The 24,238-nt window shown below is 44.4% G+C and overlaps 1 protein-coding gene across 18 annotated transcripts in view; it reads right to left on the reverse strand.

The window, feature by feature from the left end:
- The window catches only part of LOC140426606 (ral guanine nucleotide dissociation stimulator-like 1), a 409,325-nt gene that overhangs the window by 119,028 nt on the left and 266,059 nt on the right, over positions 1 to 24,238 (reverse strand). For 16 of the 18 annotated variants that reach the window (XM_072511576.1, XM_072511590.1, XM_072511592.1 and 13 more), the window contains one exon: positions 2,166 to 2,276. The exons of 1 other annotated variant lie outside the window; for it this stretch is intronic. In XM_072511576.1, coding sequence (XP_072367677.1) covers positions 2,166 to 2,276 — 111 coding nt within the window. Of the gene's footprint in view, positions 1 to 2,165; positions 2,277 to 3,206; positions 3,373 to 24,238 lie in introns of those variants that run through there. One more of the 18 variants, XM_072511584.1, reaches the window with a different exon arrangement.

Consider the following 24,238-nt stretch of genomic DNA (forward strand, 5'->3'; position numbering starts at 1 on the left):
GCCAAGTGCTGCCCTGGCCTCTGGGTTACTAATAGATATTACCATTATGCCACCATCTCCCTCATGAAGGGGCAATTAAGCATGGCCAATCCACCTCGCCTGCACATTTTTTTGGGTTGTGGGGGTGAGACCCATAAAGACATGGGGAGAATATGCAAACTCCACACAGACAGTGACTCAATGCCGGGATCGAACCCGGTCCTCGGTGCCATGAGGCAGCAGTGCTAACCACTGCGCCACCGTGCTGCTCTTCTTTCGGACAGACCTTTTTCCGATGAAGTGAGTAGCTCTGAAAGAACCGGTGTGTTACAAGATTGAAGTATGGCCGCTTCACTTGCGTTTCACAGCCGCAGAGCTGGTTTTCTTGGGCAGCACCACTGCCTGAATATTAGGCAGCACTCCACCAATTCCAAGGTATTTAAGGGATGCACAAATGCTGGCCTTTCCAGTCATGCCCACATCTCATGAAAGAGGTTTTACCAGCCTAATACCTGGAATGGATGGGTTGTCTCATGAGGAAATATTGGAGAGGTTAGGCTTGTATCCATTGGGAATTAAGACTAAGAGACAACTTGATTGAAACATACAAAATCCTGAGGATTCTTGACATGGCGACTATGGAGAGGGTGCTTCTTCTTTGGGGGAATCTAGAACTAGGGGTCATCCATTTAAAATGGAAATGACGCTAAATCAGAGGGGCATTAGTCTTTGGAACTATCTTACGGAAACATTTGTGGAAGCAGAGTTTTAGACATTTTTAAGGCGGGGTTAACTCTTGGTACGCAATGAATGATAGGTTACTGGGGGGGGGGGGGGGGGGGGGGGGAAAGAGGTGGAGGAGGGATGCAGATTTGAGGTTGTGATCAGTTCAGTCATGACTTTATTAAATGGCCAAACACACTTGAGGGGCTGAATGGCCTACTTCTGCTCCTTGTATATAGATAAGAGTTTCGGGAAGGTGGGTAGTGCTATGATAGGGATGAAAAAGGCAATATCAGGTGAGAAAATGAATTTCCAAGTTAACAATGATGGGTCTGAGGAAAGAGTTAGGCAAACAGCAGCTCCATGCAAATGGAGTTAAAGTGTTCACAAAGTAGAGACTGGACAAAATAGGCTTCTCAAACAGCATGAAATTACCTGTACAACAAAGCTTGTTCAATCCAACATTCAACCTCTAGCCTGGGTATCAGTGATCACCTCCATTCAAAGTTCAGTCTTAGATGCTGAACCTTCTGCATGCCAAGACCCAACTTTTTCACAGGAGCAACTTGGATTTCCATGCAGAGAATTTGCTGTACATTAGATACCAAATTTAAAAGCATTAAATACACCACAAAGTCAGAAAACAATCAATAAACCTGTGGTGGTATGTATTAGGGGTCATGTGGGACTGTGAAGCCGTGATGCTATTGGCTGACAGATCCCGGGTCCTGGTTGGCTGTTGACTCCTGGCTCCGCCCTGAAGGCGGAGTATAAGAACCCGAGCTTCTCCCCGCCGCTTCATTCTGTTGCTGAACTGCTGGGGACAAGTCTCGCTTAATAAAGCCTCATCGACTTCATCACTACTCTCTCTCGTAAATCATTGTGCGCTACAAAACCAAATTAAATTCCTCATCTATATCAGTTCATAATCCCATGGGTCATCCACAGTAACTCGCTGCCCTATCAAATTCCAAAGATCCTGGCTCTGTTATGGTATTGGTTCAGTTCAAGCACTCTTAGCTGTGCTACTTGAAGTTAAAAACAGCTCCGAAACAGATTAGCAATGACCTACTGTAAACAGCTGGACCAGGATCCTACCTGCACATTTTGAATTGCAATTGACTGTCAGATATGCAAGTGAATTAAACATAGGAAAGCACATAGCTAAACATGATCAAGTATCGGGAATAACCAATCAACCAGACTAATACAGATGAAGCACATTTGCCTTTTTGAACATTTGATGTTACATCCTGCTCAATTTTTGTTTCCCCTTCCTTTAGAGTCCACGATCTGCTATTAACTAAGATACACAGGATTTTCGATCAACATAAACGAATGGTCAATTCCCATCCAATTTTTATCACATGCAACAGGCCAGAGTATAATCCTGATATAGGCATCTAAATGTATACAAATTAGCTTTCGTAAAAAGGGGGAAAGGCAGAAGGGAGAGAACTCACCCCCAGCCATCTTGCACCCTTGGTCACTTGTTGTATTTGGACTTTCTTCAAGGTTACATTATAAACAGCTCCTTCTTCTATCTCTTCACCCCAGTCTTGGATTGGATTGTGCTGTGGAAGAATCAAGCACAAAATAGATTAAATCCCTCCGGAGAAGCTCCTGAAATTCTACCTCCAGAATGCAAAGTGTTATATCTAATTATAGGCCCCCGAAATAAAAACAGTCGAGGAAACTCTGTCTACTTCATATATTGCTCTCAAAATGGCACTAAAATATTTGCAATGCTCATGGGACTGCCTGCTCACTTTGGGGAGACTTTGCACAATTAATTAAATTGACAAGAAATGCAAATTACCCCCGTTTCAAAGTCTGCACTAAAAACCATTCATACACTTGGCATTCCCCATTGATGTTTTCCTGACATCCACAATGCAGAATGCCTTCACAGTGAAATGGAAAAGCAGCTTCCAATGCAGTACAACTCTGCAAGTTTTTAAACTAATTAAGATACATTAGATATTATCCATTGCATTGTACATATGACATTCATGAATCAACGTAAAACAAGCTTATGAGGAAGGGGAGAAAAGTGTCTGCTCCTCTCCCCATTCATGCTCCAACATTTTACTGACAACATCCTGGGAAAGCCCAGGGCATCAATTGTGATTTGATTTCGGTACCAAACGGATGATACAGAAGTAGCAGCATTTCACTTCTGAATGAATAAGTTTCAATTTCCCTTTGGCCATAACCAAATTAAGCCTAATTGATGTTGGGACAGTCGGAATCAATTTAAAAATGAAACGAGTCCCACGGGATCACAATAGATTTTTTACTGAAGTTGAAGCATGAAAAGACCTTGTGGAATATCAACCTCATTAATGGTTATTAAACAGCAGAAAAGAACACCACAATATTTTTTCAGACACTGCTCAACAACAGGACTAACATATTCATTGACAAAGAATGCTTCAAAAGCTTTGGCTCTGGTTCCTTTAGACCTGCTGTTTAAGCTGAAACACAGAAAAAAGCAACTGTACCATTTTATACTTCCAAGGTAACCACATTCGTTTTTTCCTTTTCATGATGACTACGCCAGAGATCCTTAAGCACTTTGATCTGAAGCTTTAGAAATCCGGTCACATATTCCACTAAGTCCCAAAGCTAAGCAGCACAGTAACAAGTCCATTTCTGGCACAGAGTTCAGCTGCAACTCCTCCCCCTGTGTGTGATGCAACACTTTCCTGTTTGGATCCCTGAACTTAAACCTTTACTTCCAATGTCTCTTTCTGCCCCTCTCCCCCCCCCCCCCCCCCCCCCCATCCACCCCCAAAAAATATTCTAACCACTGTCCTGGCGACACAAAAGCCCATCGCCTTCTCATGCTTCCATCTGCATAAAACTGCAGCAGCAATTTTGGACCCCAGCCACTTGTGAACCAGGTGCTGAAAAGAAAAAGACAGTTTTGTCTGCATTAGAACAAAGGGAGGAGTGGCAGAGGGAGGCGGGTTTTCAGGCAACACTATCTGCTTGTATAGGCTTGTATGAATAATTAAAATCAAGCCAACTCAATTGAGACATCCGCACTGCACAACCCGGTTGTCTATTAACAAAGAAAAACATCTACAGACAAGTAGAATAAACCTTTGCTTAGCTAAGTGCACGGTAACTAAATGCAAAGCACCTCGAAACAATGAAATAGAACTTTCTGTTCACACAGCCTCTTTCATTCTTCACATTTTCATGAACCAAAAGTGCCAGTTGATAAGGTGCCAACAAGCTCAAACAGGATTCAAGTCAGGCACAAAAAGGTTGGGGGTGCAGGGATGGAAAAGAGAGAAGAGAGAAAGACTCCTTCAAATCTTTTGGATTACAATATTTTTCACAATAGTGGATTATTTTACCCGCATTTCTCTCTTTCCCCCCCCCCCCCCCACACCATGTGACAATGGAGAGAAACCGACTAAAGATCAACTTTTGCACAATACACAAAATAGACGAGTCATATTAGTAAAACTTTCACAGCAGGATAAATATTTACAAGTGGTATACAAAAAAAGCCATTCAGCTGCCAAAGTACTTGCATGCAACCTCCCCCATTACTACAGCAGAATCACTAAACCAGAGTTTGGGCAGAAGGAAGTGTGTGTTTGGGGTGGGGGGGGGGGGGGGGGGGCGGAAGAAAGAGAATGGAGCAAGACCATATGACTGCACTTTGTACTGGAGATGGCAGTGATCAATCATGAAGTACTCTAATTTTTTGGACATACCTCTCGATAGGCTCATTCCATGCAGCGGGAGGCTCATTCCATGCAGCGGGAGGTTGCTCCAACTAGATTTTGTACATTTATAAAACTAATAAATGCTGATAGCCTCGCCTCTTTGTCACATACAATTCCAGTACTTACTGACTAAGCCATCCGTTACTTCAAAACAAAAATTCTGGAGATGGGATTAAATCAGGCTGTCTAAAAATATCCTCCTCTACTTCAGAGTAAATGTTCACATTTAAATCTTCAGTACTTTTTAATGTTAAATCACAAATTCCCTACAAGGATTAGAAGCCTTTAAAAGATAACCGTACAAATTCAATTCCATTGATCAGGTCAGATGCTTTCCCTGTGCTTCGACTCCTTTGTAAATTTCCCAAGCAGCATATCATCATCATACAATGCTATGTTCCCATGGAAACACTAGATAATCTGTTTCTGCGTCTAAAAGCACTGGGACACATTGAGATGCACAGCCTTCTCTCATGTACAGAAGACAAGACAGATGTTGAGATAGACATTTGATAAGTCACCACTGTTTTGAGGATCCTGTTCATCTCTCAAGCACAAAAAAGTCTGCAGGCCCCAGTGTAAAAAGGATGCAATGAGCACAAAGCATCACATGTTTCTACAGTCATTAATTTGGCTCAAAAGCACCACAAAGTTGCACCAACCAGATATAAAAATGTTATAAATAAAAGAGAACCTGAACCTGAAGTGAATGCATCTGTACTCACTGGCAACTGCACAAACCTTTGTTTCAGGTTATCCTTCAGGACACAATTTTGGATACAGCCACATAACTAACTAGTAACGTTGATCAGTCTTTGGAAGTTTTAAAATCAAACCCTGTTTGACAAACATCAGTTTCCATGTGCTGACTGAGGCCGACCTTCTTAACGCACACTTAATTACTATAATAATGGAATAGCTACTTCAATTCTCAAATACATTTTAGTTACACAGGTAAATAATATTTTGATTTGAAAATCTGAGACTCCTAAAAAATAAAATTCCAGTCTGATAACTAAACTGGTGCAAAATTTCAGTTTTCAAAGAATAAGAAGGTTGCAGTGAATTGATGAAACCCATCAGCTGGTGAAAGTCAGTTGTCCATTTTGTAACAACTGGCTACATGTAAATGTAATTTTGTACTCAAATCAATGTAATCACAACTCAAATTCATAAAGAGCTTCATTCTTCCAGTCCTGCTCAGCCCTCCCATCTATGGCTTTATTTTGTGTGCGTGTTTCACTGAGAAAACCTCACCATATGGACTCACATAGTTGAATTAACTTTATTCACTTTGTAGAAGAGTTGCTTCTCTCCACACATGATTAAACTCACTGGAGGAGGCGGCTCCACAAATACCCCCATTCTCAATGAAGGGAGAGCTCAGCACATCAGTGCAAAAGATAAGGCAACAATCTTCAGCCATAAATCCAGAGTGGATGATCCATGTCAGCCTCCTCCGGAGATCTCCAGCATCACAGATGGCAGTCTTCAGCCAATTCAATTCACTCTACTTGATATCAAGAAATGGCTGGAGAGACTGGATACCGCAAAGGCTATGGGCCTTGGCAATATTTCAGCAACAGTACTGAAAGCTTGTGCTCCAGAACTTGCCACGGCCCTAAGCTGTTCCAGTACAGCTACAACACAACCCAAAATTGTCCTGGTATGCCCTGTACACAAGAAACAGGCCAAGTCCAACCTGGCCAATTGCCACCCCATCAGTCTACTCTTGATCAGTAAAGTGATGGAAGGGGTCATTAACCGTGCTATTCCTTCGGGATCACTTCGCTCTTGACCTTGGTTCAAATGTGGAGAAAGACCTTGGTTCAAACGTGCGAGACGCGAGGCGAGAGTGACTGCCCTTGAAATGAAAATCGCTTATTGTCACAAGTAGGCTTCAAATGAAGTTACTGTGAAAAGTCCCTAGTCGCCACATTCCGGCGCCTGTTCAGGGAGGCTGGTACGGGAATTGAACCATGCTGCTGGCCTGCCTTGGTCTGCTTTAAAAGCCAGCTCTTTAGCCCTGTGCTAAACCAGCTCCTTGCCATCAACGCTGCCTTTGACTGAATATGGCATCAAGGAGCCCGGGCAAAACTAGAGCCAATGGGAATCAGTGGGAAAATCCCTTGCTGGTTGGAGTCATACCTAGCACAAAGGAAGATGGCTGTGGAGATTGGAGGTCAGTCATTTCAGTTCCAGGATATCACTGCAGGAATTAGTCAGGATAGTGCCCTAGGCCCAATCATCTTCAGCTGCTTCAATGATCTTCTTCCCCCCCCATCGTAAGGTCATGGACTGAATCAGTGCGAATCTTTGCACAATGTTGAGTACCCATTCGCGACTCCTCAGATACTGATGCAGTCCATGACCAAATCCAGCAAGACCTGGTCATATCCAGGCTTGGGGTGATAAGTGGCAAGTGTGTTGTGTATGTTACAAGTGCCAGACAATGTCGAACTCCAACAAGAGAGGATCTAACCATCACCCCTTGACATTAAATAGCATTACCATTGCTGAATCTCCCACAAAGTATGCTGGGATTACCACTGACCAGAAACTCAACTGGACTAACTATATCCCAAAGAGAAAATGCTGGAAAATCTCAGCAGGTCTGGCAGCAATGGTCTGTCAAGACAAAGGGTCATCTGGACTTGAACATTAGCTCTTTTCTCTCCCTACAGAAGCTGCCAGACCTGCTGAGATTTTCCAGCATTTTCTCTTTGGTTTCAGATTCCTGCATCCGCCGTGATTTGTTTTTATGGACCAACTATATAATCTGTGGCTACCAGAGCAGGTCAAAGGCTAGGAATACCGCAGCAATTAACTCACCTCCCGACTCCCCAAAGCCTCTACCATCTACAAGGCACAAGTCGCGAAGTGTAATGGAATGCTCTCCACTTGGCTGGATGAGTTCCAACACCACGCTCGACAGGACATAGGAAACAGCCTGCTTGATTGGCTGCCACTGTGGAAGGGGTAGCATGTATACCATCTACAATATGCACTGCAGGAACTTCTAGGTTCCTTAGGCAGCACCTTCCAAACCCACTACCACCACATCTAGAGGAGAGACAAGAGCAACAGATACCTGGGAACACCATCATCGGAGTTCAAAATATATCACCGGATCAAAATCCTGGAATACCTAACAGCACTGTGGTGTAACTACACCCCAGGGATTGCAACAGTTCACACAGGCAGCTCACCACCAACACCTTCGAGGGCAATCAGGGATGGGCAATAAAAATGGTCTAGCAAGTGGCACCCACATCCCACTAAATGAGTTTATCCAGCTTTTTATGTTCTGATTAACTTTATTCACTCCTCCTAACAGAAACAGAGAGGGTTGCAGAGAAGCAGCTGTAATATACCACAGCTTCCGTGAAGTCTGCCAGTGATCAACAATCAGCACCCTCTCCCCACATCCACAAAGTCTATTTACTGGTTAACGAGATTGTTGCCATCCATTACTTTATTGGTCACAAGGTGACTGCGGTCACTTCATGCCTCAATAGAAACCTGGCTTACAAGTGACACTCCGCATAGTTGTATCCTCCACCATCCACCCTTATGATCTGTTCCCTCCCCATATTCCACTGGCACCTTCTCCGTCATTGAGCACCTCACCTTGTTGGTCAGCCCTCTTTTCTTTAAATTCTTCTGTTACTGGAGCATTGGTTAGTGATTCATTCCCCATGACACCAATGTCCAAAGTGCTCTCCCTCCCTTAACCACTATATTTTGAAAAGAAATTCCTGCCAATTCACATGACCAACCACTTTCCATCTTAGCTTCACTCTTCTACTCAACAATGATACTGAAACAGTTCCTTATTAATGGGCCCTGCCTTTCTTCATTTCAAAACCACCATCAGTCCTTTCCCCCCCCCACCCCCCCAAAAAAAAAATCCCACTTCAAAACTTCCAGAGTGTGATATAGCTTCTCAAATTCGTGCCGATCTTTCCTGTAAACCATGATAGAACCTCTACAATCAGATTCCCTGGGCGGCAACAGCACTGAAATTGGCCTAATCAAAATCATAAATTATATCTATATGACTGCAGTCATCTTTCCTGTAAACCAATGATAGAACCTCTACAATCAGATTTTCTGTGCTGCAGCAGCACTGAAATTGTCCTAATCAAAATCATAAATTACATCTATGCGACTGCGGTAAACTATCATTCCTCCTCTTTCCTAAGCTCTCTACAGACTTGCAGTTGGCTATATGCCACATTGCCATAGTCACTCATCTGAACAGTCTCACCAATCCAGTCACAGGCAGAAAAATCTCAATGGCAAGGATATTTTGCTTGATAGGATTTACCTTCCCGCCATTTGGAGTGTGACGGAGAACACACCCGCTGACTATCTGTCGCACAGCTATTTCATACTCGAATGGGCGTCAATTGGCTGTAGGTGGGACTTCAGCCCCTCACTTAGGAGGAAGTCCCACCTGAGGAAGCTGCTGGCCAATCAGATTGGCTGGCAGCTCTCTAGCCCCTGCTACAACAGGACCTGCAATGTACATAACAGGAAGCGCATGATGATGACAGAGCCCAAGTCTCAGGATCAGATGGAAAGATCATTTTGGGGTCACAACAGCAGCACCCAAAGTTAGAAGGGTGCTGCTGATAAAGGAGCCCCCACCTTGACACTTGCTGCCAAGGGCCAAGCCTGATCATCAGGCTCCCCTCACACCCAGGAAATTCTCTCGCCGGCCTTAAATTTTGAGGCTGGACAGGAAACTGGCCTCAATTGGGTCAAGAGTAGGCAATCCATCGAAGGCCTTGCCTGCACTAGTATAAAATCACTGAAGTTGGGGTGGGAAGGTACCAATTAGGAAGCCACTTCCTTCTAATACCTTCCCCCCCCCCCCCCTTCCCCCTCCCCATCCTAAAACCTTCCCATCCTAAACACAACGGGCAGCATGACATTCAGGCTGATATCTTCTATCCCTGCTCCTACGCCATTATCTCTGAAGTTCCCCAAAGATTGATGCTTCGCCCCCTTCTATTTCTCATCTACATTTCCCATTCAGCACATTATAAATCAGATCCATCATATAGGTTGACAATGAGGTTCTACCTCATAACCACCTTGCTTCACCCCTTCGCTGCCCATTCCGCAGCTTGTTCATCTCAGCATCAGTTCTGGATGAGCAGCAGCCAATTAAACATCAAGACCAAAACCATTTTCTTTGAATTCCTATAAACTATTTCCTCAGGATTGCTCTCATTCACTTCTTGTCTCAGGAATTCACACCTTAACAACCTGTCGGATTTTAAGGGAGCTTCAAAATCATAGCCTCTGCATCAGGATTAACATCTACATCCACGACATCACAAAAAGAGCCCATGCGAATCTCAAACATTAATGGTGCACTGGATACAGACTAATGCCTCAAATTTAAGATACTCATCCTTCTGATCAAATCTTTTCACTTCCTCACCCCTGCCCATTCTTCTTCTCCAACCCTACAGGAATTCTGCATTTCCCAGATTCTATCCTTTTGGCACATCCTCCGCTTCCTTTGCCCGTAAACCCTTCATTATGTAGCATTTACAATGGATATATGGTAGGCAGAAAGCCCATAAAATGCACAACTCATTTAATTACTTGACCTTTTTCTTGTGAGCGGTAGGTAGCCAAGGAGAATGTAGCATTAAAAAGGCGCACTTGAATATGGCACGGTGGCGCAGTGGGTTAGCCCTGCTGCCTCACGGCTCCCAAGGTCCCAGGCTCGATCCTGGCTCTGGGTCACCATCTGTGTGGAGTTTGCACATTCTCCGGAGACATGTTTGCGTGGGTTTCACCCCCCCCCCCCCCCAACCCAAAAGATGCGTAGACTAGGTGGATTGGCCACGCTAAATTGCCCCTTAATTGTAAAAAAGATTTGGATACTCTACATTATTAAAAAAGAATGGCACTTCAGCACACAGTCTTCATGGTTTCCTCTCACCAAGAATCAAAGACTAACCCAGTACAAACAGTACATTGTGGTGCCGTTTCTGGTATTAAAATGGTTTATACATGGCCCTGGCATCCCATTGTCTGACATGGAATGGTAGGGAACACTCTTCAACTGTTGGAAGTTTGTAATATCAGGATGGTTACCATAAACTATTCCAAATAGCTGTATACTGATCTCAACTCATAGCATATTCCAGACCCAAGAAAGTTTAAGTAGATATTCCAAATCGAAATAGGAAATGCCCAATTTAATTCCTTCCAGTTGCTAAGTATTATGAATATAATCAGTGATCAATCCATAAAGTGTTCAACTGGGTTGGTTTCAGTTGGCTGGATGGTTGGTTTGTGATGCGAAGGGACACCAACAGCGTGGGTTCAATTCCCGTCCTGGCTGAGCTTAAGCCTTCTCAACATTGCCCCGCACCAGAGGTGTGGTAACCCTGTTTAAATCATCAGCGGTCAGCTCTGTCTCAGTTTCAAAGGGCAGAGCAGCCTATGGTCCTCTGGGACTGTGGCAACATTTATACTCCAATCCATAAATATTCTGCATTATGGTATGGTGATGTTTAAAGTTAAGAATCAGATATAGCAGCTATAATTGATTAGCTGAGGTTCAAATGTTTTAAATGTAGAACCAAAGTTTACAGTACAGAAGCATAACAATGCAGATGTTGGAAATCTGAACTAACAGAAAACCCGGAAATATACTCAATTCAGACAGCATCTGTGCAGAGAAACCAAGCTAACATTTCAGGTCGAAACAATTCTGACAAAAGTTAATATAAACCAGTTAATTGTGTTCCTCTCTTCACAGACACTGCCAAACCCAGCATCTTAAGTTGGTTTTATTTATTTACAGTACAGAAGATGCATTTTTAACTGGAATGATCCAAAGCTAATCCCCATGCTTTGCTTTTGTCACTTTCCCTGACCCCTACTGCTGCAGTGGATCAGCACCCTCATCTCCCCAAAGCCCATTTTCCAACACAGCCTCAATTCACACCTCACTCTTGACCGGTGTGGAATTAATTTAAAAATCATCTTTTACTATCCCTTCTCTGTAGTAATTAGTCTATCACAAGATAAAGTGATGGGAAAAAAAATGATTACATGTTCCTGCTACAAAGGCCAATGTTCTATTATAATTCAGTTTCAAATCTCCTAACTGAATCTTTATGGGTCAAAATTAAATGTGTTTCAAATGGTACGGGTTCTACAAGCAGTCAGTTTTTGCAGTACCTCATCGACGAGGCTCTCGTATCCAACCTCCTAGAGTTTTGAAAAAAGGAACCCTTCAGTTCGCACAAAAGCAAAACAAAATCATGTTTGGCCAACCTCTCGAAATCAGGTTTCAGAAGACACCAACTGAGCAAAATTGAGACAAAAGACCACAAACTAGCAAAGCTTTTTAAAAATAAATGATTCATCTGACTGTAAAACTGTACACCTTCAGACAGTGGTTAATCAACTTGCCACTCCCGGGACCTGGTCAGTGAATCACTGCTTCAAAACTGATCAATGTATCTCAAGAAAATTTACAGACAACCTTCAAAGAGCATGAGGAAAACATCCATTTAAAATGACTGATTACTGAAAAAAAAAAAAATCACCTCAGCATCATTCCTACTGAAACAGCAACTTCTGCAGCATCGGTGAACAATTAAAAAAATTTTTTTTTTTTTTTTTTTTTTTTAATTTCGTACATCCAACTATGCCATAGAACATAGAACATAGAACATAGAAAATACAGCACAGAACAGGCCCTTCGGCCCACGATGTTGTGCCGAACCTTTGTCCTAGATTAATCATAGATTATCATTGAATTTACAGTGCAGAAGGAGGCCATTCGGCCCTTTGAGTCTGCACCAGCTCTTGGAAGGAGCACCCTACCCAAACTCAACACCTCCACCCAACACCAAGGGCAATTTGGACATTAAGGGCAATTTATCATTGGCCAATTCACCTAACCCGCACATCTTTGGACTGTGGGAGGAAACCGGAGCACCCGGGGGAAACCCACGCAGACACGGGGAGGACGTGCAGACTCCGCACAGACAATGACCCAAGCCGGAATCGAACCTCGGACCATGGATATGTGAAGCAATTGTGCTATCCACAATGCTACCGTGCTGCCCTTAAGAACAAATAAATCTACACTATATCATTTTCCCGTAATCCATGTACCTATCCAACAGCTGCTTGAACGTCCCTAATGTTTCCGACTCAACTACTTCCACAGGCAGTGCATTCCATGCCCCCACTACTCTCTGGGTAAAGAACCTACCTCTGATATCCCTCCTATATCTTCCACCTTTCACCTTAAATTTATGTCCCCTTGTAATGGTGTGTTCCACCTGGGGGAAAAGTCTCTGACTGTCTACTCTATCTATTCCCCTGATCATCTTATAAACCTCTATCAAGTCGCCCCTCATCCTTCTCCGCTCTAATGAGAAAAGGCCTAGCACCCTCAACCTTTCCTCGTAAGACCTACTCTCCATTCCAGGCAACATCCTGGTAAATCTTCTTTGCACCTTTTCCAGAGCTTCCACATCCTTCCTAAAATGAGGCGACCAGAACTGTACACAGTACTCCAAATGTGGCCTTACCAAAGTTTTGTACAGCTGCATCATCACCTCACGGCTCTTGAATTCAATCCCTCTGTTAATGAACGCGAGCACACCATAGGCCTTCTTCACAGCTCGATCCACTTGAGTGGCAACTTTCAAAGATGTATGAACATAGACCCCAAGGTCTCTCTGCTCCTCCACAATGCCAAGAACTCTACCGTTAACCCTGTATTCCGCATTCATATTTGTCCTTCCAAAATGGACAACCTCACACTTTTCAGGGTTAAACTCCATCTGCCACTTCTCAGCCCAGCTCTGCATCCTATCTATGTCTCTTTGCAGCCGACAACAGCCCTCTTCACTATCCACAACTCCACCAATCTTCGTATCGTCTGCAAATTTACTGACCCACCCTTCAACTCCCTCATCCAAGTCATGAATGAAAATCACAAACAGCAGAGGACCCAGAACTGATCCCTGCGGTACACCACTGGTAACTGGGATCCAGGCTGAATATTTGCCATCCACCACCACTCCCTGACTTCTATCGGTTAGCCAGTTCGTTATCCAACTGGCCAAATTTCCCACTATCCCATGCCTCCTTACTTTCTGCAGAAGCCTACCATGGGGAACTTTATCAAATGCCTTACTAAAATCCATGTACACTACATCCACTGCTTTACCTTCATCCACATGCTTGGTCACCTCCTCAAAGAATTCAATAAGATTTGTAAGGGAAGACCTACCCCTCACAAATCCGTGCTGTGTCAAGCAGTGTCTTTCCAGATGCTCAGAAATCCTATCCTTCAGTACCCTTTCCATTACTTTGCCTACCACCGAAGTAAGACTAACTGGCCTGTAATTCCCAGGGTTATCCCTAGTTCCTTTTTTGAACAGGGGCACGACATTCGCCACTCTCCAATCCCCTGGTACCACCCCTGTTGACAGTGAGGACGAAAAGATAATTGCCAACGGCTCTGCAATTTCATCTCTTGCTTCCCATAGAATCCTTGGATATATCCTGTCAGGCCCGGGGGACTTGTCTATCCTCAAGTTTTTCAAAATGCCCAACACATCTTCCTTCCTAACAAGTATTTCCTCGAGCTTACCAATCTGTTTCACACTGTCCTCTCCAACAATATCGCCCCTCTCATTTGTAAATACAGAAGAAAAGTACTCGTTCAAGACCTCTCCTATCTCTTCAGACTCAATACACAATCTCCCGCTACTGTCCTTGATCGGACCCACCCTCGCTCTAGTCATTCTCATATTTCTCACATATGTGTAAAAGGCCTTGGGGTTTTCCTTGATCCTACCCGCCAAAGATTGTTCATGCCCTCTCTTAGCTCTCCTAATCCCTTTCTTCAGTTCCCTCCTGGCTATCTTGTATCCCTCCAATGCCCTGTCTGAACCTTGTTTCCTCAGCCTTTTTCCTCTTAACAAGACATTCAACCTCTCTTGTCAACCATGGTTCCCTCACTCGACCATCTCTTCCCTGCCTGACAGGGACATACATATCAAGGACACGTAGCACCTGTTCCTTGAACAAGTTCCACATTTCACTTGTGTCCTTCCCTGCCAGCCTATGTTCCCAACTTATGCACTTCAATTCTTGTCTGACAACATCGTATTTACCCTTCCCCCAATTGTAAACCTTGCCCTGTTGCACGTACCTATCCCTCTCCATTACTAAAGTGAAAGTCACAGAATTGTGGTCACTATCTCCAAAATGCTCCCCCACTAACAAATCTATCACTTGCCCTGGTTCATTACCCAGTACTAAATCCAATATTGCCCCTCCTCTGGTTGGACAATCTACATACTGTGTTAGAAAAGCTTCCTGGACACACTGCACAAACACCACCCCATCCAAACTATTTGATCTAAAGAGTTTCCACTCAATATTTGGGAAGTTAAAGTCGCCCATGACTACTACCCTATGACTTCTGCACCTTTCCAAAATCTGTTTCCCAATCTGTTCCTCCACATCTCTGCTACTATTGGGGGGCCTATAAAAAACTCCTAACAAGGTGACTGCTCCTTTCCTATTTCTGACTTCAACCCATACTACCTCAATAGGGTGATACTCCTCGAACTGCCTTTCTGCAGCTGTTATACTATCTCTAATTAATAATGCCACCCCCCCACCTCTTTTACCACCCTCCCTAATCTTATTGAAACATCTATAACCAGGGACCTCCAACAACCATTTCTGCCCCTCTTCTATCCAAGTTTCCGTGATGGCCACCACATCGTAGTCCCAAGTACCGATCCATGCCTTAAGTTCACCCACCTTATTCCTGATGCTTCTTGCGTTGAAGTGTACACACTTCAACCCATCTCCGTGCCTGCAAATACTCTCCTTTGTCAGTGTTCCCTTCCCCACTGCCTCATTACATGCTTTGGCGTCCTGAATATCGGCTACCTTAGTTGCTGGACTACAAATCCGGTTCCCATTCCCCTGCCAAATTGGTTTAAACCCTCCCGAAGAGTACTAGCAAACCTCCCTCCCAGGATATTGGTGCCCCTCTGGTTCAGATGCAACCCGTCCTGCTTGTACATGTCCCACCTTCCCCAGAATGCGCTCCAATTATCCAAATACCTGAAGCCCTCCCTCCTACACCATTCCTGCAGCCACGTGTTCAACTGCACTCTCTCCCTATTCCTAGCCTCGCTATCACGTGGCACCGGCAACAAACCAGAGATGACAACTCTGTCTGTCCTGGCTTTCAACTTCCAGCCTAACTCCCTAAACTTGTTTATTACCTCCACACCCCTTTTCCTACCTATGTCGTTGGTACCAATGTGCACCACGACTTCTGGCTGCTCCCCCTCCCCCTTAAGGATCCTGAAGACACGATCCGAGACATCCCTGGCCCTGGCACCCGGGAGGCAACATACCTTCCGGGAGTCTCGCTCGCGACCACAGAATCTCCTATCTATTCCCCTAACCATTGAATCTCCTACAACTATTGCTTTTCTATTCTTCCCCCTTCCCTTCTGAGCCCCAGAGCCAGACTCAGTGCCAGAGACCTGGCCGCTAGGGCCTTCCCCCATCTAAACCATTAGTCTTGTCCCACATTATACAGAGAAATAGCTGGTTTTATATCATCTTGATGCCAGAGCAACTACTAGTAATAGAAGTCAGAGAAGTATATGGGTGCAGTATTTACATCCTTTGGGCGTGGTCTAAAAATATTGAGAAATCATTTTGAATCATGAATACAGGACGTTAGTATTGATCTGTGGAGAGCAATGTTTGGCAAATTAAATACTACAACGAAACATTAAATTATTTGCATTTATAGATAGTGTTTTTCATCAGTACAAGGAATCCCAAAAGTGCTTTACTGCCAAATGGGGTTAGGTGAATTAGACATTCTCAATTCTCCCTCAGTGTACCTGAACAGGCGCCAGAATGTGGCGACTCGGGGATTTTCACAGCAATTTCATTGCAGTGTTAACGCAAGCCTACTTGTGACAATAATAAAGATTATTAGCTAAAGTGGAACTGTGGTGGATTCAAGATGGAGTCTGCAGGCCTTGGAGGTTCAACCAACCGAAGAGCTTTATTGAGAAGATGTTAACACGACAGACTGCTATGTTAGACTGCCCACACGAAGACATCACGTGATCGGTCTCTTAAAGTGCCCTTGTTCCATTGCAAAGCCCCGAGTAAGGAAACACTGGAAATACCATGAATACACAACAGTAATTACTATTGTAATTCAGGAAACAAGAGCATAAATTTGCTTACAACATGCTTCACAAATAATAACGATGTACTGACCAAATAATTTTTGGTGAATAGATTGCAGCATAACTCCCATTTTTGGAAGGATTTATTCAAGATCAAATTCTGCGCAGAGTTGGTGCGGGACGACACATTTGTGCTCGCTGATCATCACACATGGCCTGCTTTGTGTGAGTATGTCTTAAGCTCCTGCACATCATGGCAACAGGCCTACTTGATCCCATGCACCAACACATAAAAAAAGAGTATAACCCTCAGCATGCAACTCCCAGCCAAAGATTTGAGGCCCACTCCTAATTAGAATATAGCCTGAAAGACACATTTACGAGTTGAAGAGAATGTGTGCCGAGTATAGGCCCAAACCTGCATCTTGACACCAAACAAATTGATTCATGTACACTCTAACCACTCCACTATTGGTAACCAAGGCCCGGAACAGGACATTTTCTCCCTAACAGTCCCCTGCCCCTTCCATTCTTCAAGATCCTCCTTAAAGTGGACCTCTTTCACCAAGCTTCAACCAGCTATCCTAATATTGCTTTATGGGGCATTATCCCAAGCACCTTGGAATATTATATGCTGTTAAAAGCACTATACAAGTACAAGTTGTTGTTGTCTCATGAAACACTCATGTCATCTACAACATCCATTGAGGGAGGCGTGGGTGGGGGCGGAGGAAAGGCAAAGGCACCAACATTGCAGCACTTCCCCAATATGGCATTGAAAGGCAAACCTAGATTACGTACTCAAGTTTCGGTCTCGGAACTCGAACCCACAATCTTCAGATTCAGAGTTCAGGATGCTTCCGCTGATCCATAATTGACAGTAAGCGCTATCCATTACAAAAGCATTATCCATTACAAAAGCACTATCCATTACAAAAGATTACATTTTTCAAAGTTCAACATCAATGTTATAGAACATAGAACATAGAACAATACAGCGCAGTACAGGCCCTTCGGCCTACGATGTTGCACCGAAACAAAAGCCATCTAACCATCATTTTATATAACTCAGTTGTTCCCTGCAAGAATGCAGGTACAATTTGTAATATTTCTTTGTTGCCACAACGAGAGCGAGGTACGGAGTGACCCACACTCAAAACAGATATTAAGAAGTGTTGGTCTTACAATCTATGTCCATGCAAACACTCTGACTACACATCATATGATAGTTCAAAAAAGATAGGGGCGCAATTCAGAACTCATTGCGCGTCGCTCAAGCGTAACAAGGTGGGAGAGCCAAAAACAAAATCCACGGCAGGCACCACAATTTGCGATGCAACCGGTATGATCCAGTAGGCGAAATCGGGATCTCGCTGTAGCGTAGCGAGAAACCAATTTAAGCACCCAATTTCCGTCAATGAGAGCGACCCCATATCCAACAGCCTCCCAAGCAAGTGGTCACGTTGGTGCCGATTAATACTCCTTTTGAAAAGCGTGAAACTGGTGGAAGGGCTTCTGTGGGGAGCAGAGGTGGCGAGTAGCCATCTTTGTTCACAGGCAAAGAGCCTGGGGGTGCTGGGATTGCCATCCCAGTGCTTGGCGGCGGTTGGGGGCAATCACTCATGCACCAGGCCAACTCCTGGATCCCAACCCCATTCCCGAGGCAACCCTGCCTGTCTGCCCCACTGATCACCCACATCCCCCACCGACTGCTGAGGCCTCTGGTCATGTAGTTGAAGGCTATTGCTGACAGGGCATAGGAAATTGGCAATCATGGTTAAGTGAACACTTGACACATGCCAAGTAGATTCCTGTGGGTGGACGAGCCATGTAGCATGTGAGAGTCATTGCCTAGCATCCCAATCACACCTGGATGCCTGGACACTATGCCTGAACACTGCTGGAGACAACACCACATACGCAACTTCCTAGCACCCCGGGATTTTGGGGGGGGTGGGGGGGGGAATGATGCCTGGAGAGATGGGCAAAGGGTCTGAAGATCAGCCTGCATTGCGGAAGTGAAGGAGGCATCATAATGGTTGTTCAAAACGTTGTTTAAAATGCTGAACAATACCCCACTTCTGATGGTGCCACCCCCTCCCCCCCTGTGCCCTCAGTCATCCTCAATGGCCTGTTCTACCACTACGCCTCGGTGTTTCCCCAGGATGCACATCAGTGGTGGAGGCAGCCAGCTGCTTACCTCGTCCCATGGCCTTTGAAGACCCTGGCGGGCGTCCTCTGGGGCCAGAGGGCCCCGGCTCACTTGTCGGCAGCAAATGCACAGCTGTGCCGCCTATCCCCTGTGCTGACTGCGAGACGCGGCCTCATCAGAGGGGTGGAACTCGGGAGAGCTGGTGGCCACTGACGCCACTCCATGGGATGGGTCCGGTCTGGCACCCAGCACCCGCTCCACCCCATAGGGCACTGGGGTTCACATTGGGATGGAGGGGCAGCTGGTTTGAGCCCCAGCTGCCTCTGCATCCTCTGGCTCTGCCAGCCCTGGCTGTTCCCCATGGTGTCAATGCCCTCAGTGATGCTGCTCAGTGACTGGGACATGCTCGATAGTGCCTCAGCCATGCCCATCCAAGAGCAGGACATGTCCCGCAGAAACTCAAGGTTGGCCTGGTGTGTGTCCACTGCATCCAGGAGCCTCCCCAGGTCAGTGTCCCCGAATCTTGGGGCTGGTGTTCTCGGTGCCATGATTGAGAGCTGGCAGAGGTTGTCTGAGCAAGTGCAGTTTAAGTTCTGCTCGACCTGGTTAGTGGGCTGGCGAGTGCGGTCCCGGTGAATCAGCTGGCAAGGCGTTATTTGTGGAGAGAAGCCTGTGAGGCCTCACTAAGTGGATCAATTACATTGAATTGCTTGCCGGTTTCGCTGGGCCGAGCACCCGGAAGCTCACGGCAATTCCTGCTCACTACCACACTATCTTTCCAGAGAATCTCGCCCTCAAGTGTCCGGTGTAGGGTGAAAATGCAATTTATCATTTTATGATCCATGGAGACTGCATGAATTGTTCGAGAAATGAAGAAACCATGTCTCTTCTTGATGGAAGACAATTTCAAGGCAAACTATAAGGCTGCTGATAAATAATAGTTGATAAAGAAATACATAATCTAACAAGGAACTGTGACAGAAAACAACAATTAAAATGGAGGAAAAACTCACTACTTCTACTTACTGAAAAGAGGGAAGAAAATTAGTTGTAGAGTCCAAGACTTGAAAGCTAATTTTAAAAATGGATGGCCCATGCAAATGACTACTGGGTTTGAAATGCCAATATATTCTGCAGGCAAACCAAGATAGATTAAAAAGATCAAAAGTAAAAATCATGAAATATGCTTGACAACTGAAAAGATGCCAAGTACTGTTACGCAAACACTCCCTTTTCACTTGTCGATATTTGGGCACGGGTTTCCTAGAACCAGGTTCATTCAGTCTATTTGCACAATTCATCACAGTGTTCCAGTTTAGTCCTTAAAAATAACACTGCCTTAAAATAAACGGAATCCCAATAGAAGATAATGCTGTATTACTGGAAGGCTCCCAGAGCAAGAGAAACTAAACAGAGCACGATATTGGGAGAGCAAGAAAAAGTTTGTAATTATGTTTCGATGAAAAGTGAAGCTTTCCCAGCCACACCATAATCAATTATCTTTGGCAAACATATTTTAATCTGTTTAAAGTTGTGGTATCTGACAAACTGAAAGCAGTATTATTCTAAAGTCAATTGACACTTGATTGCTTAACTAAATCCATGCGCAAGTTGAATGGTATTTTAGGATTTGCTTCGAGGTGGGAGACTTGGGAGCGGCTCTGATTTGTTTAGGGAAATATCAACAGCCCACTGGAACTGCACAACTGCTTTTGGCTTGGAGAATTAGAAAATGTACGACTACAATAGTCCCATTTATAAACAAATGGGAGACAAGTGTTGACCTTCAGAGTTGATAACATGAAAAAAATGATACAACAAGGGTGCAGAGTGAAAAACAACAGGTTTGCAAAAGAGACACCATAAACGAGTTGAGAGCAAATTTTAAAATCCAATTGTCCAAGTCTCAGGCATACTTTTAAGCCCAACGATGGGCATGCTTTGCATTGAAGCAATTCCTTGGGTAAGTATTCCAAGTAACTTTTGTTTCCAGTTCTTTCGTGTTTGCACTGAATATTGGAAACCTAGAATAGACTGTGGCACTCAATAATAAATTCTGCAATCAGCATTTTTGGAATTGTGTAAATGATTAATATACCAGTTTCCCACTTGTATGCAAAAAGTGCAGAAAGCACAACCAAAAAACAAGCAATTTGGCAGCTAGATAGTTATATCAACTGTCCATGCCCCAACACCAGAATTGTGGATGTTTATTTTGCAATAATTTCAGAGCAATTGGGCTGAAAATGCACTGCCCATTTAAGAAAGTCTTACCTGAAAAATAGCACCAAATAAACAGCATTGGCAACATTAGAAAAGGTAGAGGGTGGATAAATTACAGACAACCTTTTTAAATAGATGAGGAATAACCACTTGCATTGGTTACCATTTTAAATAGAGTCATCGATGCTAGTTGTGGTATCCCAGTAATACCCCATCACGTGCCTAACAGCACATGGAATTGCTCAATCTCCTTCGACAGACTTGAACAAAAGTTCAAGAGTAGCAAAGAAAGCAAAATATCAGCACATGAAACAAAGAGAAACATATAGAAAAGACAAAGCAAATAATTTTACTGTGTATTTACACTGGCATCTGTGAATGTCGCAAGTTGGTACATTTCACTCCATGAACATTTCCCATTTATACAACTTGTATAGCCTTCTGCAAACAAAATGTTCTCACACATTCATCAGAGTCCCAACCTGCACTGCCAAATATTGAAGTGGGTAGATATGGGGTCAACTTTTTTAAAAAGCAGCATAATTTAATTAAATAATCACTGCCAGGTGCTGCGTTCAAATTAATAGAACCCTGGAATTCAAAAGGACCAATAAAGAGAGTTTATTCATATAGTCTGCTGATTTCAAAACAAAGGAAACACAATCACAAAGGGAAAAGGGTTTTATAAAAAAAAAAAACCAGAACTATTCAGATCCTGTCAGGCTCTCCGTTTGAAGCCTGACACGCATTTTTTTCAACCAGATGTTAGCTTCTTGGCAATAAGAGCGGTTACTGTCAAAAGTAAAGCATCTCCATGGATTACCCATCTTGAACGCCACAGGGAATTGCTGTATTCAGCAATTCCTGTCCAACTTTCAAGTTTCAAGGGAAAACCAATGAGGAATGTAGTGTTACCTGCGTGGTTGATAACACGTGTTACTCAATCCTTGGCTGATGGTGATGTCCTCTGAATCTTGTTGAAGACTTGAACTCGTCCAGTAACAACAAAGGTTTATTGAATAACTATAAATGCGTGAGTTCTTTACCTTAACATGGGAACTAGGAATTGGATAACAAGATTTAACAACTGTAACTAAATGTAACTCCACTAACTATGTGATTCTGATGTTCCCCTGTTCACAGCACACTCGAGAGAGAGAGAGACAGAGACCCCATGTGGCTGCCCTCAATACCACTGTTGGTCCAGCCCTCTGGTGAGGGAGCTGCTATCTACCCATTAACCCCTTGTGTGCATGCACCTACAGAGATCAACACATTCTCCCCCTTTTTAATGTGCTCCAGGTTTTCTGTATGGTGTAACGAAAACTAAATAAACAATCAATTAAGTCAACTGGGAACAGATAAAACAAGTAACGTTGTGTACAGAATGGGATGGTATTAATGACTGTACAAAGTCAATCAACGTTTAAAAAGTCCAATTCTAATGAAAAACTTGTGAGTCCAGACTGTGTGAGTTTGATCAGGTGGGTTGATCCTTTCGCCTGTCGTTGAGGTGGCAGTGTTGATGTCGCCATGTCGTTGTGACCGTCAGTGCTTATGCGTGTCCGTGAGGACATCATGAGACATCGGAATGGTCGAAGTTAGTAGCGGACTCTCTTTTGTGCTTGCAGTGTTGACCCTGTATGTCATCTTTTTTGCAAGTTGGGTTGGGCGATTGCTGCGGCGCAGACACAAAATCACGGGATCTGTTGTTGTTGTGGTTTTGTTCACTGCTTTGATCAACAGTGGGTAGACATTTAATGTCTGCTGCTGGCTGCTCAGACAAGGCAGATAGACCGTCATAGTCTTCCTCGTTCACGGCTGTCGCTCCAGAGTCGTCGCTTGTGGCCATTCTGGAGCCTGTCAACAAGCTCGCTATGGAGGCCGGTATCACTCCCTCAGTGGAGTCAATCTGTGCTCTCTGCGTGGCGTCGCCATCTGTTAGGATATGTGGTTGTCATCCATTTTGTCAACGAGTTGTCATGTCGTCATGGTACTGGATTCTCCCACCATGAGACTCGTAAGGGACTTGGCACCCATGTTGCTGCTGCAATGACCATCAGATCTGGAGAACTGATCCATGGCGGAGTGGTATTAGTCAGTGAGCAAATCATCGCTTCTTGTCAAGGATGTGTCATGGTGCTCTATTTGTCCAATGAGGAACTCATCCCCTGAGTAATCATAGTCAATGAACAAATCTTGCGCTATGGATTTGTCATTGTGCTCTTCTCTTTGGGTGTTGCAAACGGTATGTTTCAGTGCGCTGCGGCAGTGATCTTTAACTGTAAGTGGAGGCTCGAGCTTCATTCGGTCGCTGGGGAAAGTAATGTTTTGTTTTGAGACTTTAAACCCCTTTTTGTTCACTTTCGGGCATTTTGGATGAGGCGTGGTGATGTAAGGTTCCTCCGTTACTATAATGGTGCCCACACCATGGGAGCCATCATAGGCAAGGTCATAGTTTTCGGACAGGTAACCACTGAATATTGGTTGACGGTCCATAGATGCCACGTTCCGAACGTCGCAGGGTCTTCGTTGTTGTCCCATGGAAGTCATCTGTAGCACAGCTCTATGTACCAGCCTCCCCGAACAGGCGCCGGAATGTGGCAACTAGGGGCTTTTCACAGTAACTTCATTGAAGCCTACTCGTGACAGAAGCCTACTCGTGACAATAAGCGATTTACATTTCATTTTCATTTCATAGTGGTTGTACTTTCCAGACCTCAGGCACTGTTGGCCATAAGCTGGACATTGCCCTTTTAAGTGGGCAAGTCCGCAGTTATGACACGTCATGACGCCGTCCTGGCACGTTCGTCCCGGCACATTCGCGCATGCGCAGTAGCGTTCACAGCCGGTTCCAGTCTCCGTGCGAACTGCGCACGTGTGTGGGCCACTTGCAGATACGCGCGCACGAGATTGCCGGAGGAGGAGCGCCTTAGAGAAGCCTGGGCCACCATGTTGACTGCTCGAACCTCGTGGTGGAGGCCTTGGTCCCACTAAGTAAACTGTTGATATTGTGCTTCAGTGATTTCATGAGCAGAACATAGTTGTGTTGCCATTTCAAGATCAAGATTTTTGTGCTTAAGGAGAGATTTTCAGAGTCCCTCATCAGAAATGCCTCTGATGAGCGAGTCAGAGGGTCTCATAATTACACGATTGGGCCAGCAGCTTTAAGT

Source organism: Scyliorhinus torazame, chromosome 7, assembly GCF_047496885.1.
Source record: "Scyliorhinus torazame isolate Kashiwa2021f chromosome 7, sScyTor2.1, whole genome shotgun sequence".
In the NCBI taxonomy this organism is placed as follows: Eukaryota; Metazoa; Chordata; class Chondrichthyes; order Carcharhiniformes; family Scyliorhinidae; genus Scyliorhinus; species Scyliorhinus torazame.